The sequence below is a fragment of the Micropterus salmoides genome, unplaced genomic scaffold (assembly GCF_014851395.1).
Source record: "Micropterus salmoides isolate LMB-PRFRI ecotype aquatic unplaced genomic scaffold, ASM1485139v1 Ms_hic_scaffold_15, whole genome shotgun sequence".
In the NCBI taxonomy this organism is placed as follows: domain Eukaryota; kingdom Metazoa; phylum Chordata; class Actinopteri; order Centrarchiformes; family Centrarchidae; genus Micropterus; species Micropterus salmoides.
In genome coordinates this window covers 20202101-20216620 of record NW_024040596.1, presented here as the reverse complement: position 1 = coordinate 20216620, position 14520 = coordinate 20202101, and the positions used below count along the sequence as shown (strand labels likewise).

At 42.1% G+C, this 14520-nt stretch overlaps 1 protein-coding gene across 1 annotated transcript in view; it reads right to left on the bottom strand.

The window, feature by feature from the left end:
• mycbp2 (MYC binding protein 2) overlaps window positions 1–14520 on the bottom strand; it is a gene marked incomplete at its 3' end in the record, with an annotated part of 65161 nt that overhangs the window by 26902 nt on the left and 23739 nt on the right. The window contains 30 exon segments of the mRNA XM_038720931.1: window positions 157–301; window positions 518–690; window positions 803–852; window positions 1019–1106; window positions 1298–1416; window positions 2634–2856; window positions 2972–3190; window positions 3296–3396; window positions 3532–3674; window positions 3759–3937; window positions 4020–4157; window positions 4292–4498; window positions 5888–6079; window positions 6264–6485; window positions 6638–6912; window positions 7312–7504; window positions 7598–7694; window positions 7780–7863; window positions 8026–8160; window positions 8256–8347; window positions 8799–8926; window positions 9193–9318; window positions 9846–10018; window positions 10151–10509; window positions 10607–10724; window positions 11004–11085; window positions 11217–11336; window positions 13326–13430; window positions 13768–13878; window positions 14341–14486. Of these exon segments, the coding sequence (XP_038576859.1) occupies window positions 157–301; window positions 518–690; window positions 803–852; window positions 1019–1106; window positions 1298–1416; window positions 2634–2856; window positions 2972–3190; window positions 3296–3396; window positions 3532–3674; window positions 3759–3937; window positions 4020–4157; window positions 4292–4498; window positions 5888–6079; window positions 6264–6485; window positions 6638–6912; window positions 7312–7504; window positions 7598–7694; window positions 7780–7863; window positions 8026–8160; window positions 8256–8347; window positions 8799–8926; window positions 9193–9318; window positions 9846–10018; window positions 10151–10509; window positions 10607–10724; window positions 11004–11085; window positions 11217–11336; window positions 13326–13430; window positions 13768–13878; window positions 14341–14486 (4543 nt within the window).

Here is a 14520-nt window from a genome sequence, read left to right as displayed (position 1 = left end):
GAGATAAAAAAAAATAAGTAAGAGGGTGTGAAACTAGAAAGATCATGAAAAACAACTTAAATAAACTACTTAATTGCAGGCAAAATTATTCTTCCATTTAAATTTTGTAAAATATGTTTCTCTTGGAAGCAGAAAAGTCAAAATAATCATTCTGACCTTCATGTTAGGAACATGCACTACATCTCCATACTGGTCTTTGGTCTGTACAACAACAGTAGTTGGCCATCCACAGCGTATGTCATCTTTGTTTAAAATCAGAGATGTCTTCTGGGGATCTGCGTAAGAGTCTGGCTGTAGCCACCTGGACAGAAGAAAAGAACAAATGGGAGCGTGACGGGGTAGAACATTACTAATTTGTAATGAGGGAATCACCAATCAAAACTTAAATTGCAGGGGTAAAGCTGAAATAACATTTACAACCAACACATATTTCAAAAGGGAAAATGCGAAGTACATATTTTGCTACTGTCAGGTATCTAGTACTGACAAAAGACAGCAGCGCTCCACAAACATTTACCTGGCCAGACGTCCTCCGCTTGAGGTCTGTACACAGGTGATGAAGTCCTCAAGGAAAGAGTGTTCATTGGTTTGGAGGTGCAGGGGCAGATTTCCCTCCAGGGCCTCCAGGATGGTGGGGGAGTGAGACAAGGCCAAACCCTTTCCCAGGATCCCTGAGTGGGACTTACACACCTGAGTGAGGTCAAAGAAAATAAGACTCAAGGAAGGAAGAGTGTTGAAGAGATATAAAATGACCACAATGGGTCTGAAAGAACATCTCTGGTGAGGGTGAGAGATGACACACCTGAAGAGAGGCTTCCTCAAGAATCTCAAGATCCTCCTCCAACTCATTGCCTGAAATAAATTAAAATGGAGAGATTACATGAACAGATAAATAATTTACTGTTAACAATATTAATTTGCTCCCAGGAGTCACACACAACTTGTATCATAGATTCATAGAAAAAGAGGTTATTCACAACAGCACCAGCAAATTCCCTCATCCACTGTTTTTCCATACCTATAGGGAGGGCCAGGTCTTTCTTCATAAGAGCCGCAGCACACACGCTACCCAGATAGGCTAACTCTTTCTCAAGCTGGATGGTAGCCTGAAATGTCCATAATGCCAATGTCAGGAAGGTATTGTAACATTCACCATTTGTTCTGACTGAACCAATGCACAAACATAACATTTTACAGATTACACACAGAATGCATGAGATCTAACGATTCTCAATCTTGATGGAAAAGATGGAAGGCCAGTCTGCTACACAACTGATATACACTAGAGTGTCTGTACCTCGTCGTGACCAGGGTTGAATTCGTATCCCACAGCCACACACTTAAAGCCATAAAAGCAAGCTTTCTCATCTTTTACGTAGTCCGAGGCTGTTTCCAGTGAGAACAGAACTTCATTTCCTAAAAGTAGAGAGGACAGAATAATAGAAGATGAAAAGACAGACAGGTGCGCAGGGATCTGTCAGTAATCACTGGAAAAACCAAATGGCTGTCTGCCGAGGCAGGTGGCTCAGCATCTAAAGCATCATTAAGGAGATTAAAGCACATATGAGAACACTTAAGATCAATGAACTACAACTGTGTTTAGAATGGCTTACTGCTCAATCACTCCTTATTTATGCTACCTTATACTACACACACACTCACTACACAGTTGAGACATTAATGCATTGCGTTAAAGAATGTGTTTGCTTGCTTTTCTTGCCTGGCATTGATTTTGACCTCTTTGGTTTTTGGTCACTGCACAGGCAACTTTGGACATTTTCTGCCCTCAGTCCCCCCTTTAAGGTATGTAGCACATATATAAACTTAAGAGTGCTATAGAGCCTGAGAGGAAGTGTTGCAGCCTTACAGGCAAAATTCAGGGCAAGTAATTACCCTGGGAAGTACATGCTAGCATAGTATGATCCAGCTATAAGTTGTGGACAAAGTAGCTGAAATACATACTTTTTCCTCATCCTTAAATTAATGTTTGCTTTTAGTTAGTAAGTCTGACAAATACCTCAAATGGCAAGTAATGTAGTAGTGTTAAAAGCAATATAAGTGCTGATGAATTTAAATATTAGAGCTGTGTAACATCTTTAGATAATCACATAATAGATAAATATACTTTTAATACAATAATATATATAATATAATATTAAAAGCACTAATATTAAGAAGCAGAAGTTGTCAAATTTAATTATGTGTCTCTCTCAAGAATCAAACACAGCTTTGGTAGCAATCTTTTGTAGTAAATTATTTTATTCTACTAAACTACTGTATATTAAGTCTTCTAACATTTCAGGAGTGGAGCATTTTGCCTGCCTGACGATGTTGACTTTTTGTTAATCTTTCCCTTTTGTGCTACCAGGCACGGCTCCCTGCAACCTGGTTTTGTTCCGTCCTCTGCACGGCTTCATACCCCACAGGGAGCGTTTCAGAAGCAGAGCGATTTGCTTGCCTGATTGTGATCATTGATTTGGTAATTTGTCTTTGATTTTTGTGTGTTTTATTTTGAAAATTGACTGGATTCTCCAGCAGTAAGTCAAATAAGTCTTGTGGCTTTTGGAGCTCTGGGAATTATTGGTTAGCCAAAACAACACTGTTGATAAATGTAACTGCTCTGCCTCTCTTACCTGGCAGCACTAGGACGGTGGTTGGCCAGCCCATGGATCCTGAGAACTTCTTGAGCTCAGTCCAGGTGTTGATGGTGTCATGGATTAAAGGTTTGCCCCCCAGACTCGACAGGTGGAGTGTACGGCTGGGGATGAGCAGACGTAGGACATCCTCTGGCTGTGCAGTGCCACACTGTGGATCAAACTCAATGGTGGTCCAGCGAACACAGTCTGGAAACAATACCTGAGGCAAGGTGAGACAGAGCACGATTAGTTTAGATTTAAATTATATTTGTGTCGCTTACTTTTTTTAAATGTAAGTTACCTGCGAAGCAGTTACAGCATGCTAAATACTTTACCCTGTATTGCGTGACCCCAGCTTGTTTGTATGGGTGGTCACTCTCAATTACTGAGTAGTGGTTTGAGGTGGTACAAGCCGACAGTCCCTGCTCAGGCTGATTGCCAGTTGTGCTGTCTGTTGACTGGTTGGGGTTGAAGGTGGGTGGGGCATATTTTTGGTTGAGGGCAGAGACAGCAGGCAACAGCTCCTGAACGAGTCCAAAGACCTCAACAGCAGCCTGGATGAAGAAGTGGACGCATTTCATCACAACCCCACATCAGAGCGAGAGAGACAATTTAATAATTCAAGATGAAGGGTTTGCCATCCTGGTTTGACCTCTTACCTTAGGCACAGAGGCAGCCACAGGGCCAATGTAGGCCAGGATAAGAGGCAGGAGCATGGAAAACAGGCTGGAGGAACTTAATAGCTCAGGAATATCATCCACTGGAAATAATGAAGGACATATATTACATTTAAGAGATAGTGAACACATATAATCCAATTCCAGTTTAAGTGGTTTTACACCAGTTACCAAAGGTTATTAGTATAGTAATACAGGTTAAAGTTTGTTGTCCTTACCATCAACAGCAAAAGCTCTGTGAAGCAGGTCCTTTGCAGCTCTTACCACAGCACTGACCACAGACAGAGCTCTGCTACAGTTCTTGTCCTCCTCATTGGCTTTGCTCAGCAGCTGAGACTGGAGATCCCCATCGTACTCACTCCTTCAGCCAGAAGAAAAACTCAGGTCAGAAAAAAATAAATACTCCAGAGATGAGATATTACAAAAATGCTGGCTTTGTGTTTACCTGTAGTAGAGAATCTGTGGGATCTGTCCTCTTGTCTGGTTGGTCCCATTGCTACTTAAGCTGCAGGTGCTAAAGGTGAAGGACACACCATCAGAGCACTGCACTGTGGTCATACCTCCATCCCCATTAGCAGTACGGCTGCCGTAGTTTCGCAATCGGACAGCATACTTTACCCCCTCCTGCAACAACAAAGAAATCATTGAGACTTTATGCATTTTAACCAAAACCATATATGTATTGTTTTATTGAGATCTTATGTACCTTGAGTGGCACAGCCTTGTCCAGGCGAATCTCAGCAATATCACTGGGAGAATCATCAGTGCTGTAGGTGCCCTTCACCAGCTCAAGGGACGTCCACCTATGAGAATGTGCAGAGTCCCCTGGGTGCTCTGTCTGTGCCTGAAGGGTAAGGGAACAAAAGTTTTAATAATCAAACAAACTAAACTAAAAGCAAGACACTAAGGTTGACAACTAGTCAAGCAAAACCAGAAGACACATAAAATATAAGCTGAAAATTATTTATAATCACTTACGTCATCAGCCAGCACTTCTAGTTCATACTCGTGGATGCCCCCTCCTCCATAGACGCAAACGCCAACCAGCACAACGCCTGGCTTGTCCACTGTCAGACAGATGGCGTCCGGAGAGCCATTGCCTGTGTTCCAACTCCGGCCTTGGCTCGTTTTGGTGAAACGGTTAGGAGATGCTTTCACCGAGTGGAGTGAGTTCAACCCATCAACCTAATAAGTAAGGACATAATAAAAGATATAGCACCATATTAAACATTTAGTATTACAGTACATAACCACAAAGGGCTGATTAACACAGTCGAGGAGGAAAACCTAAGTTTTACTGCAAATATTATCAAACAATGAAATCCTGAGTAATCCTGCTCTACATCCTCTGCATAAAGGTCGTCCTATACTCAAAAGCAGTATGCACACCACCAGTTGGCAATATTGAGGACAAGCCACAAAAACAGCAATTCATTTCAAATATTGCTATACAAGTAATGGATGTTATCTAAATCTGAAGGTCAGCAATGACAAAAATAGTGCAGAGAGAAAATTGATGGATACATTGTCTGAAATAAAGTGAAAAAACGTCTCATCTTAGGTTTGGCTAGTGTAAAGTAATACAAACTATTACTATTTATGTCAGCCCGCTGACTAGAGAGCCAGACACAACTACAGAAGGACCTATCCAGGAGCTCTGGGGAGGAAGAGATGTTTCCCTGACAACAGACTATAGAGAAAAAACAGCGGTGTCGAGGGCTGCCTTCGAATGACGGTTACTATGGCAACGAGGCTTACGTGGGTATGAGCATGAACAGAAAGAGTGGTGATAATTAAATGAAGAGAGAGGGAGAGTGACAGACAGCTGTCCCACACACTTAATGACTCAGCATACTGTTAAAACAATACAGAAAATCCAACAGAAAAACACCCCTTTCTATTATTCTTACTTACTCTTACCAACTCGTTTTTTGGCAACAGTTAAAACCCCATCTTCACCATTACAATGAAGTTAGTTCAGTAACAACAGAGCTTTAATTAAAAGGATATGGCATGAGGAAGCAGGAAAGAAAAAGAACGAGGAAAGACATGCAGTCTTGTTGACAGATCTAATCTTCAGTTTATAAACCTGTACTTTGACAATTCTGACTTTAACATAACTGGGAGAGGATGCAATTGCGATCCCATTTGTTTGATAAACAAAAAGGAATGTGACAGAGGGCAATAATGATTCAACAACAATTCTAAACCTACCTTTGCAGTTTTCACTTACTTCTACAATTCCATCGCATATAAATGACCCAAAACATTGCAACTTTCATCGCAAATTTTTAGAAAAGCTGCCACTAAATCAGGCATTTTAGACCGCATCAATCACTAAAAAGGCCCACGAAAACCTGGAGGGACTGATTATATGCCCATTACAGATGACAGAGGTTAACAAAAAAATACACAACAGATGACGGTTTATGTTATATAAGCACATCAGGATCATCAGGAAATGTGTTTTTTTCCAAAATGTTTGCCAAAGCCAAGCCCTGTGGCCCTACATGCATGTCTTAATGTGTGTGTGTTTGGGTGGGTGCATGTAAGTATTAGTTTGACTTAAGTTACCTCAGAGCCCAGGGCAGAGGCGGTGAGCTCAGAGACGATGGAGGCCAGCAGACCACAGGTGTTGGAGACCAGGTGTGGCGAGAACAGCTCCACCTCTTTCCTCAAACTCTTCCTCACCGGCAGCACCACAATCACCAGCATCTTCTCCAGCACCTCCCGGAAACTAGTCATGCCCATCAGGTTTTCTTCCGTCTAAGGGGGTAAAACATACAAAAATGTGTAGAGTACATGAGTTATTTGGACTAGGATGTGGTAATGATCAAATGCCACCACGTTCTCCATCTATCAAACACTTCCTGACTGCACCCATAAGCACCAACGTCCACTATTTTGAAGTAGCTGATGCACATACAGTATATGACATGCAAAAACTCACATGGCTCAGTTTCTCCATATGGGCCACCAACAGGGGGAAACGGTGAGCAAGGGCAGAGTCATTCTCTGTGCTGACCTGTTTGACCAGTGAACGCAACAGCACTTCCCCGTCATATGCAATGGGAAGGATGGATGTCAGCTTCACAGAGGTGTTGCAAAGAGCTGACATTACGGCCGCCAGCAGACGGCTGCTGGATGTGCGAAAGTTGGCCTCAGCAATGTCCTAAAAAAAAACAGGGAAAAGAAAAATTTATCTCTAATTTTATTATGTTATATAAATGTTTCTACAATGTTCATTTAACATCCTATGGCAATATAGTTATAGGGAGCAATGGTCTTATTTACAATACAATGACGTGGTCTACCATCACAGACCTGGTCTAGGCAGTTGAGCAGGTCACAGAGGCAGGCCCACTGCAGAGCTGGGGTTGGGTAGAAAGAGTGGAAGCAGGCAGTAAAGGTATTGTGGCACTCCTGCAGCACAGCTTCCAGCAGGGTTAACGGCTGAGACAGGTAGCCTTGGGGGTCGTTGTCCAGTTTGGTCAGGCAGTTGTCCATGCCTTCTGACAGGATCTTCTTCAGCAGGCTGCGTGTCTTCCCCACGCACTCCGCCAGCTTGCTCGACTCCTCCACCACAGCTTTGGTACTGGCTAGAAATCAAACAACAGAAAAAGAAGCATGTGAGACTGTATCAGAAGTTATGCTCTAAATAAGTTTAACTGATGTAATGTACTTTTTGCAATAAAAACTATCTACGAAATATAAACACAATCTATTCTGTAAAGGTTTTAATGTTTTCTAGGTCAAAACATGGACATATTTCATTCTAGAATAAATGTAAGGGTGATTATTGTCAATTGTTTTTCATTTAGAAAGCCATTCATAACTAAATAGGAAAAACAACTGTCACTGTTTATCCTTAAATCAAATTTCAAGTCATGCAATATGCAACAGTTTAAAAGCAGCAGCACTATAGTTTTATTTTTTGCAAAAGAACAAGCCATCATATTAACACGGATAGTAGGATTCTCAGTTCTCTGTGCTCCTACCAGCAATGGGGAAAATCTCACAGATGTAGACCCTGAGCAGGCGAAGGCAGCATGTGCCAACAAAGCGCAGTCTCTCCAGGTCCAGCAGGGTGGCTGTGTATTGAAAGCCCTTCAGCCCTCGCAACTCCTCCACACCCAAAACCAAGGTGGTCCAGCTCCAGTGAAGGATACTCAGCAGAGACTCAAAACACTCCTACAGAGAGACAAGGGTAGAGAGTCACACACGGTGCTGCTAAAAAGAGAAGCTGTCAAGCAGAAGGAAGCAAAGCATAGAGACATTATTCACCACTGAGACTGTACGAGCAAATGAGCGTTTAAGGATGTGGACTGGTTCACTGGTCTGCTGTTTCCCTTTCGATGCATTGCCATCATTTGAAGGAAGCCTAAAATATAAAGACGCAATCAAAATCATTTACTTTTATAGATGAAATAAGCTTGCATCACTGTTAAGTGTTAAGTTTTACTTGCCTGTAAAGTAGCTGAGGTATCTGACCCGCATTTACATCTGTACCGTTGTTTGACTTCTTGGAGCTTTTGAACTGAAAGACCACACTGAAGGGAAAACAAAAAAAGTCAAATTAAAGGGCAGTGACCACTATTCAAATTTTAACATTATATAACATGAAATGTGACCAAATGATTAATATGGAAAACTTGTAAGACATATTCATTTATGAATGCCAAACTATTATCTATATTGTGTGCCAGTTTTACCCGTCATCAGTAGTAATGGTAGCCTGTCCATGGGAGCCACAGTCACTACTGGGACCAGACACTCGGGCCCATGCCACATACCACCAGCCCAGCTGCAGCAGCACTGGCTCATCAAACATCATGGCATATTTCTCCCTAAATAAAGAAAAAAAAAAAGGACACCAACATTAAATTTAACCAACAAGTAATAGCTACAGGAAACGGAAAAAAAAGGAATCCCATAATTTTACCTGGCAGCACAGTCATAGGCCAGCACATCGGTCTCAGCCAGCAGATCACCGTCTGTCTCATGGTCACCCCCATCAGGTCCCAGCTCAAAAAGCTGCACAGCGGGAATGGGTTAATACATTGTAATGACTATAATTTGAGGTCAGGATTCAGCTTAATCCAGTGAGTGCATTATCCTCCACTGGCACTAAGTTCGTTTTAGGAAGTTTATCTATTAAAATGCAATTATTCTAGCCTTGCACTGATTATGGTTACACATGTATTTTATATGATTTGCAGCAGAAAACTGAGTAATATTCCAATTGACAACCCAGTGTCATTTTGATTTGGTACATTTGAGATACCTGTGATATTGGGCTATATACATTAAAATTGACTTTACTGTATACAATTTCCAGAAGCACATGCTATGGATAAAGTGTCACTCCTGTAGCAAAGCAAGTCAATTCTAAAATTACAGCCATGATGAAAAAATGCTTGAAAATAATACTGAATAAATGGTTAAAAAGATGAAATGAATAAAAAACAAAAAAAACAAAGCTCACCTTGATCTTGGCTGTGTACTCCCCCCTTCCTCCGAACAGGCCGAGCCCACCCAGCAGGATGTCTGCATCAGCACAGAAGCGGATGGCCTCCACAGAGTGAGCTGAGTAGCCCCATCCACCACCGTGACCTACAACATCACACATGGGATCGATGAGGCTATGCAAAGTACACAGCAGTTGCTCCACTTTGGTTGTTTACTAAGAAGGATGATAAACGTATCTAAACAAAAAATGTATATCACATATTCAGAAGATTTGACTTAAAAGGGTAAAAAGTTGGCCTAGCTTGATGCAATAACAACATCAAACCAAAACCTATATCAGCCAAATGCTTCTCCCAGTATGCTGGATCATACATCATTTATCATGTATCTTGTAAAAAGAACTGACTTACTCTCAAACCGGTTCACCACACTGTAGTCTTCCTTGGAGTAGACCTTCATCACTGCCTGGGTTTCTTCCTCTGCGCTGGCTACACCCATCTTCAGCTCTTGCATGGCTGCCAGCGTATCCAGACAACCTAAGTGGACAACCCAGTATATATCGTCTTAGTATTGAATGATGAAGATATATTCATAACCTAAGTATTGCTGAGAAAGCTTAATTATATGTTTGGTACCAACAATCCAGGGGCAAATCTGTCACAAATCTCTATCTCTATAGGCATTTTTCTCAAGAATTAAAATTGAACTGATGGCAAAACTGAAAAGCACATCACTAAATCTGTGGTTCCTAAGAAAGAATATAAGATTTATATAATTATTCTAAAAACTCCACTGTAATATCGGAGACAATAGGACAGCAAAATGAAGAATTAAGATCCTAAAGAAAAACATCTTACGAAGCTGAACTGACTATGCTGTAGCTGGATCAGAGGAGCGGGGTTTAGACACTGCTGTAATATCTGCTTGTTTAAAGAAACATGAATATCCGCATTGTCCATCATCATGTGTGTTGTAGCATTCGTGTACATATTCACAATAAGACATTCATAAAATATTCATATAACCGAGGGCACTTCGCTGGTTATCTGATGCAGAGGCTTACCAAGGATGTGTAGGGCTCCGTGAGAGCGAGTAGTGGTGGCATGTGATCCTGAGGGCAAAGCAAGCTCTGGGCTAAGTATGCTACAGCGAGCCTGTAGATCTGTAGCAGAGGGCATCCTGGCATCAGCTATCACTGCATTGTAGCACAGCATTTCTCTTGAGACAGGCAGGAACCTAAAAGCACACAGAGGGCCAAAAATCAAACATGGAAAATTAATCTTATCTGTAGGAAGATTTTAAATCCTAAAACTTGGGAAAAATAGTACACAGTTGGATTTCATTGCTCTGTACAGTCCTTGGACTAACCTCCATATTACATCATACACAGGGTCCAGACACAGGCCAAATCCCTGCAGGTCCTCCTGCTCAGAGTCATTGAAGGTCCTGCAGCTTCCATCCATTTTGTTGATAAGCAAACATTTAAAAGGAGGCGGCTCAGACACAGAGGAGGGCACAAGGCCAATAATGTGTTTGCTGGCAAAGATCTCTGAAGTAGCCAGGACATGGGAGTTGATAAGAGCTTCATCGATCCGCAGGAACGTCTGGTCTCCGCTGGCACCAATCCAGGTAGCCTTTCGTCCGTATTTGGCACCAATGTTGGGCATGGGTGATGGCTTGGCATTCCAGTACGGCATGTCTAGGATGGGCCGGCCCAGCTGCCCTTTCTGAAAAACAAGGACATATATATACACACACATAGAAATTCTCACCCTCCCAAAAAGCAGTTGATTACACATTGTATCAGGGACAATGTTTTCTTACCGAGAAGCTGCCAAATGTAAAGACCTGCCCGTCCATGAGGAGGACGGCTGTGTGGTTACTGCCAGCTGTCACCTGTACACTGGGACCTGGAAGGGCCTGCACCAGAGTTGGAGAACCCCTAGCAGGTATAAAAAAATCCAGTTTATTTGTGTTTGGCCAATAAAATGACAAAGCAAGACTCTGGACTTACATTTCTCAATCTTTACATTGGGCTGAATAAACACAAGTGGCTAGCTTTAATGGGTAATGTAGTATTTCATGTCATCTTTCACGCTTGGCATTTCAACTTATCTGTCCATATTCTTACCATTTCTTAATGTTTAAATGACATTAACTATTTTTATATATTACAAATATTTCATTTCACTTTAAAGATGTAAGGCAACAGAAGCAGTACCTAGAGTTGACATCTCCATGTCCAAGCTGCCCATGTTGGCCGTAACCAAACGTGTAGACATCTCCATTCTCCATCAGTACGACTGTAAAGCAATATAATTATTATTTTCTCACTTTTTTTACTTCAAGGGCAGCCACTCAATTCTTAATATAATATGCAGACAAATATACTCTGGTGCCTCACCAGAACCAGCCATGAGGGAAATTAACTTACCTGAGTGGTGAAAACCGCAGCTGACCTGCACAGCTCGCAGCTCGCAGTCAAATCTCACTGCCCCTGGGGGGTAGGTGGTGATTTTGCTGGCATCCTTCTCCCCACGCTCACTGCTTCCATCTACAAGGCAAACACAGAAGTCAGCACATTTGAGTAGAGATTGGGGGGGGGCGGGGGGGAGTGAGGTTTTGTGGCAACTTCAGACCACAGAAGTGGAGGTCTCTGTAAAGTCCTGGAAAACGGAGCTGGAGGGAAAAGAGGATTCAAAAGAAAACGGAGAAAAGGGAAGAGCATGCCGAAATAGTACCGAGGGAACAACACCTCTACAACAGAAAGGCTTTTGGCAACCAGTCCCATTACAGATGGACAGATTGTTTGTTTAGGAAATAAATAGATTTTCTTCTTTAACATCTTTCTGCATTCAATGAGGAAGAGGAAATCTGGTATACCCTGAGCCCTGTATAAGAGGTCACAAGTGTGGTTTGTGAGTGGAAAAGGTTGGATAGAGGCCCATGCATTACAGTAAACATAATGACTGTCAATACCTTTTTGGACCAGGAACCAGCTTATTGTGGTTTACCTCTGTGACTGAGGACGGCCAGATGAGATAACAGCTTTATATCTTTATAACTGAACTTAACAGTAAATGTAAAATCAATATTGACTGGCACATGGCCCTCTCAATGTCAACAACTCTCAATGTCAGTAATCACAAGTACTCTTAATGAGAGCACCGAGAGCTTATTAAGTGCTCATAGACAGAAACACCAGTACTGTTGATGGAGGCATTTGGGGCAGCCATTCCTCTTCATAAAACATGAAGGAGAATGCTCAGGGGAGGTACCCCAAATAACCTAGCCTTACAAATGTGTATCAACCACAATGAATGGTTCCACAAAAGGAAAGTTATTTAACAAAGAAGAACAACCTCAATTTCTTGCCACTGGCCACGGCTGCTCTGAAACAGAAATTACTGTGGCGTCACTGTTTCCACATATAACAGCGGGACAATAAAACAAGCCCTTTATCCTTAACAATGAGTTTCTAGTGTGAAGGTTCAACCGGGGCAACAACCGGGGCACAATGCCAGGCACACAAAATCAGGCCTAGCCAAGATCATCCACCAGCAGTTTCAGACATGAGGTTCCACTCCAACATGCGCCAACATGCGCCAAGAAAAGTAGCAGCAGCTCAGACAGGCAGATGAACCCTGCTGATGTGCACAATCTACAGGGAAAAAAACAGCTGTACATACATTAGTGACAGTTTGCATATGTTTAACATTTTATATTTTTGTTAACTAAAGTATATTTTCTTCTGAATACTGTACATAGTACAGAGAGAGTTCAGAAGCCTGTAAGCGTTGGGCTCCTCTGTTGTGGTGACTTTAAAAATATGGTTTGTCACAATTACATTTTCTTTTTCCCCAAAGAAAACCCCCACACTACACTCACTTGTCTGATAGTCAAGTGCCTGAAAAGCTTCTTGTTATGCTAAGTTCATGGATGTTTCGACATTTGTGAGTGATTTCTAAGCCACATCAAAAACATGTATTATAAAAACGGACAATCCTGCTGCCTTCCTTCTGTGTCATACTTGTCATCAAAGCTTGCTGTCCACAGTGCTTACTGTTTGCTCTGCTTGTAATGCTGAAGCTGTACCCACAAAGTGACAAATCAGCAGCTATGGGAGTGATAGTAAATCCAGTTAGACAAGGACAACTGATTTCTATTTAAGTCTAAACAACTGCAATCCTACTCAGAGGATTAGAACTGTTAAACCAGAAAATGGTTAGGCATACCTGACTAAATCTTAATTGTACCTTAGTCCTTTCCTATGATAAGATAATTACTGTAACATAAAAATAATTAAATTCAAAAGGAAGATTGGTCTTTAATCCAGTCTAAAGGCTTTACAGTCATTTCACCACTGTGAGTCACAATGAGTCCTTCTTGCCAAAAGGCTACATTGTTTGTTACCATGAGACCTGGTGAAGACATAAGAGTCCTGCCGTCAGAGAGTGAGAGAGGAGGTGGGCGGGACAGCCAGATTGGGAGATGAGTCAAAGGGGTGTTTCTGAACCCGTTGAGTTAGTGAAGACCGTAGTACCTTTGTGCTTGTCCCGTTTATGCCTTAGTGCCTGAAGGGGTCTTATTCTGGCTAGGGCCTGCTCACGCTGGTTCATAAATATGGGACCAGGAAAAACAAGGGGGCCTGGGGGAGAAAGAAACTTTCACATGCATGCACAATGCTCACAAATGGGAAAGAAGACATTATAATACTACACCACAACAATACACACACTGAAAAATTATACAAGACACAAGCAAGGGGGAAGTCACCAAGGCACAACACTCAAGCTCACACAGCACCTGAAACTAAAAGGGATGGACTTTTTTCAACCTATCATTAACCTCCACTCCTACCTCACTCTCTTTATGCCTATATTAAATTCTCATTCAAATCATAGACATTTTAACTTCGTAAAGCAAAATAAAAAAAAAAAAAAACAGCCTAAAATTGGTACATTCTGTTTAGCCCTAAATCATACCTCTGCCCTCCTCCAGCCTGTGCCGGCGGTTGATCCTCTGTCGTTTCTCCTCCTGACGGATCTGAATGTGCTCCTCAATGTTTACTCCTGGAGGGGGAGGGACAGGCACAGCTGAAAACACAAAAGGCCCCAGGTACAGGCAGCCAAGACAGGATGCAGAAGAAGAAGGAGAAGGAGCAGGAGCAGAAGGGAAGACGAAGCAGAGCAGAACAAAACAAGACAAACATCAATGAATGATGGAGACGTGATGGAGAGGCAATGACTTCAAGCAAATGCAGCAGACAGGGTGATATGTGTAGCATAAGCAGCGTGCTGGCATAGCTCAGAAGGATATATAGCTTGCACTCATCCCTGATTTATTCTAATCAATTATGGAGGGTCCGGCATACTGCAAACCATAGGAAATATGTATGTGAATGAGATTTTAACATGCATATTATTTATTAGACTTTGTGGCTTTAAGCAAATTGTAAACAATGTAAGTGGTGATAAAGGTGAGATGTACGTGTTGTATGAATAACAAGGCAAAAAGAGGGCGGGGCATGATGTTATATTAGATGTCAGCTGGCATACTTAGTAGCAAGTCCAGTGGAATCATCTCCTTCACTGCATCAAAGATGCCTCTCTGTCTGGCCTCTTGACCATCCAGCTCCCTGGCACAGGCCTTGCAACAGCCACACGCTGAGCAGCCAGACTCTCCAGACCCACAGCCACAGATACTGGTTGGCAGACGCAAACACAGATAGAAAAAAT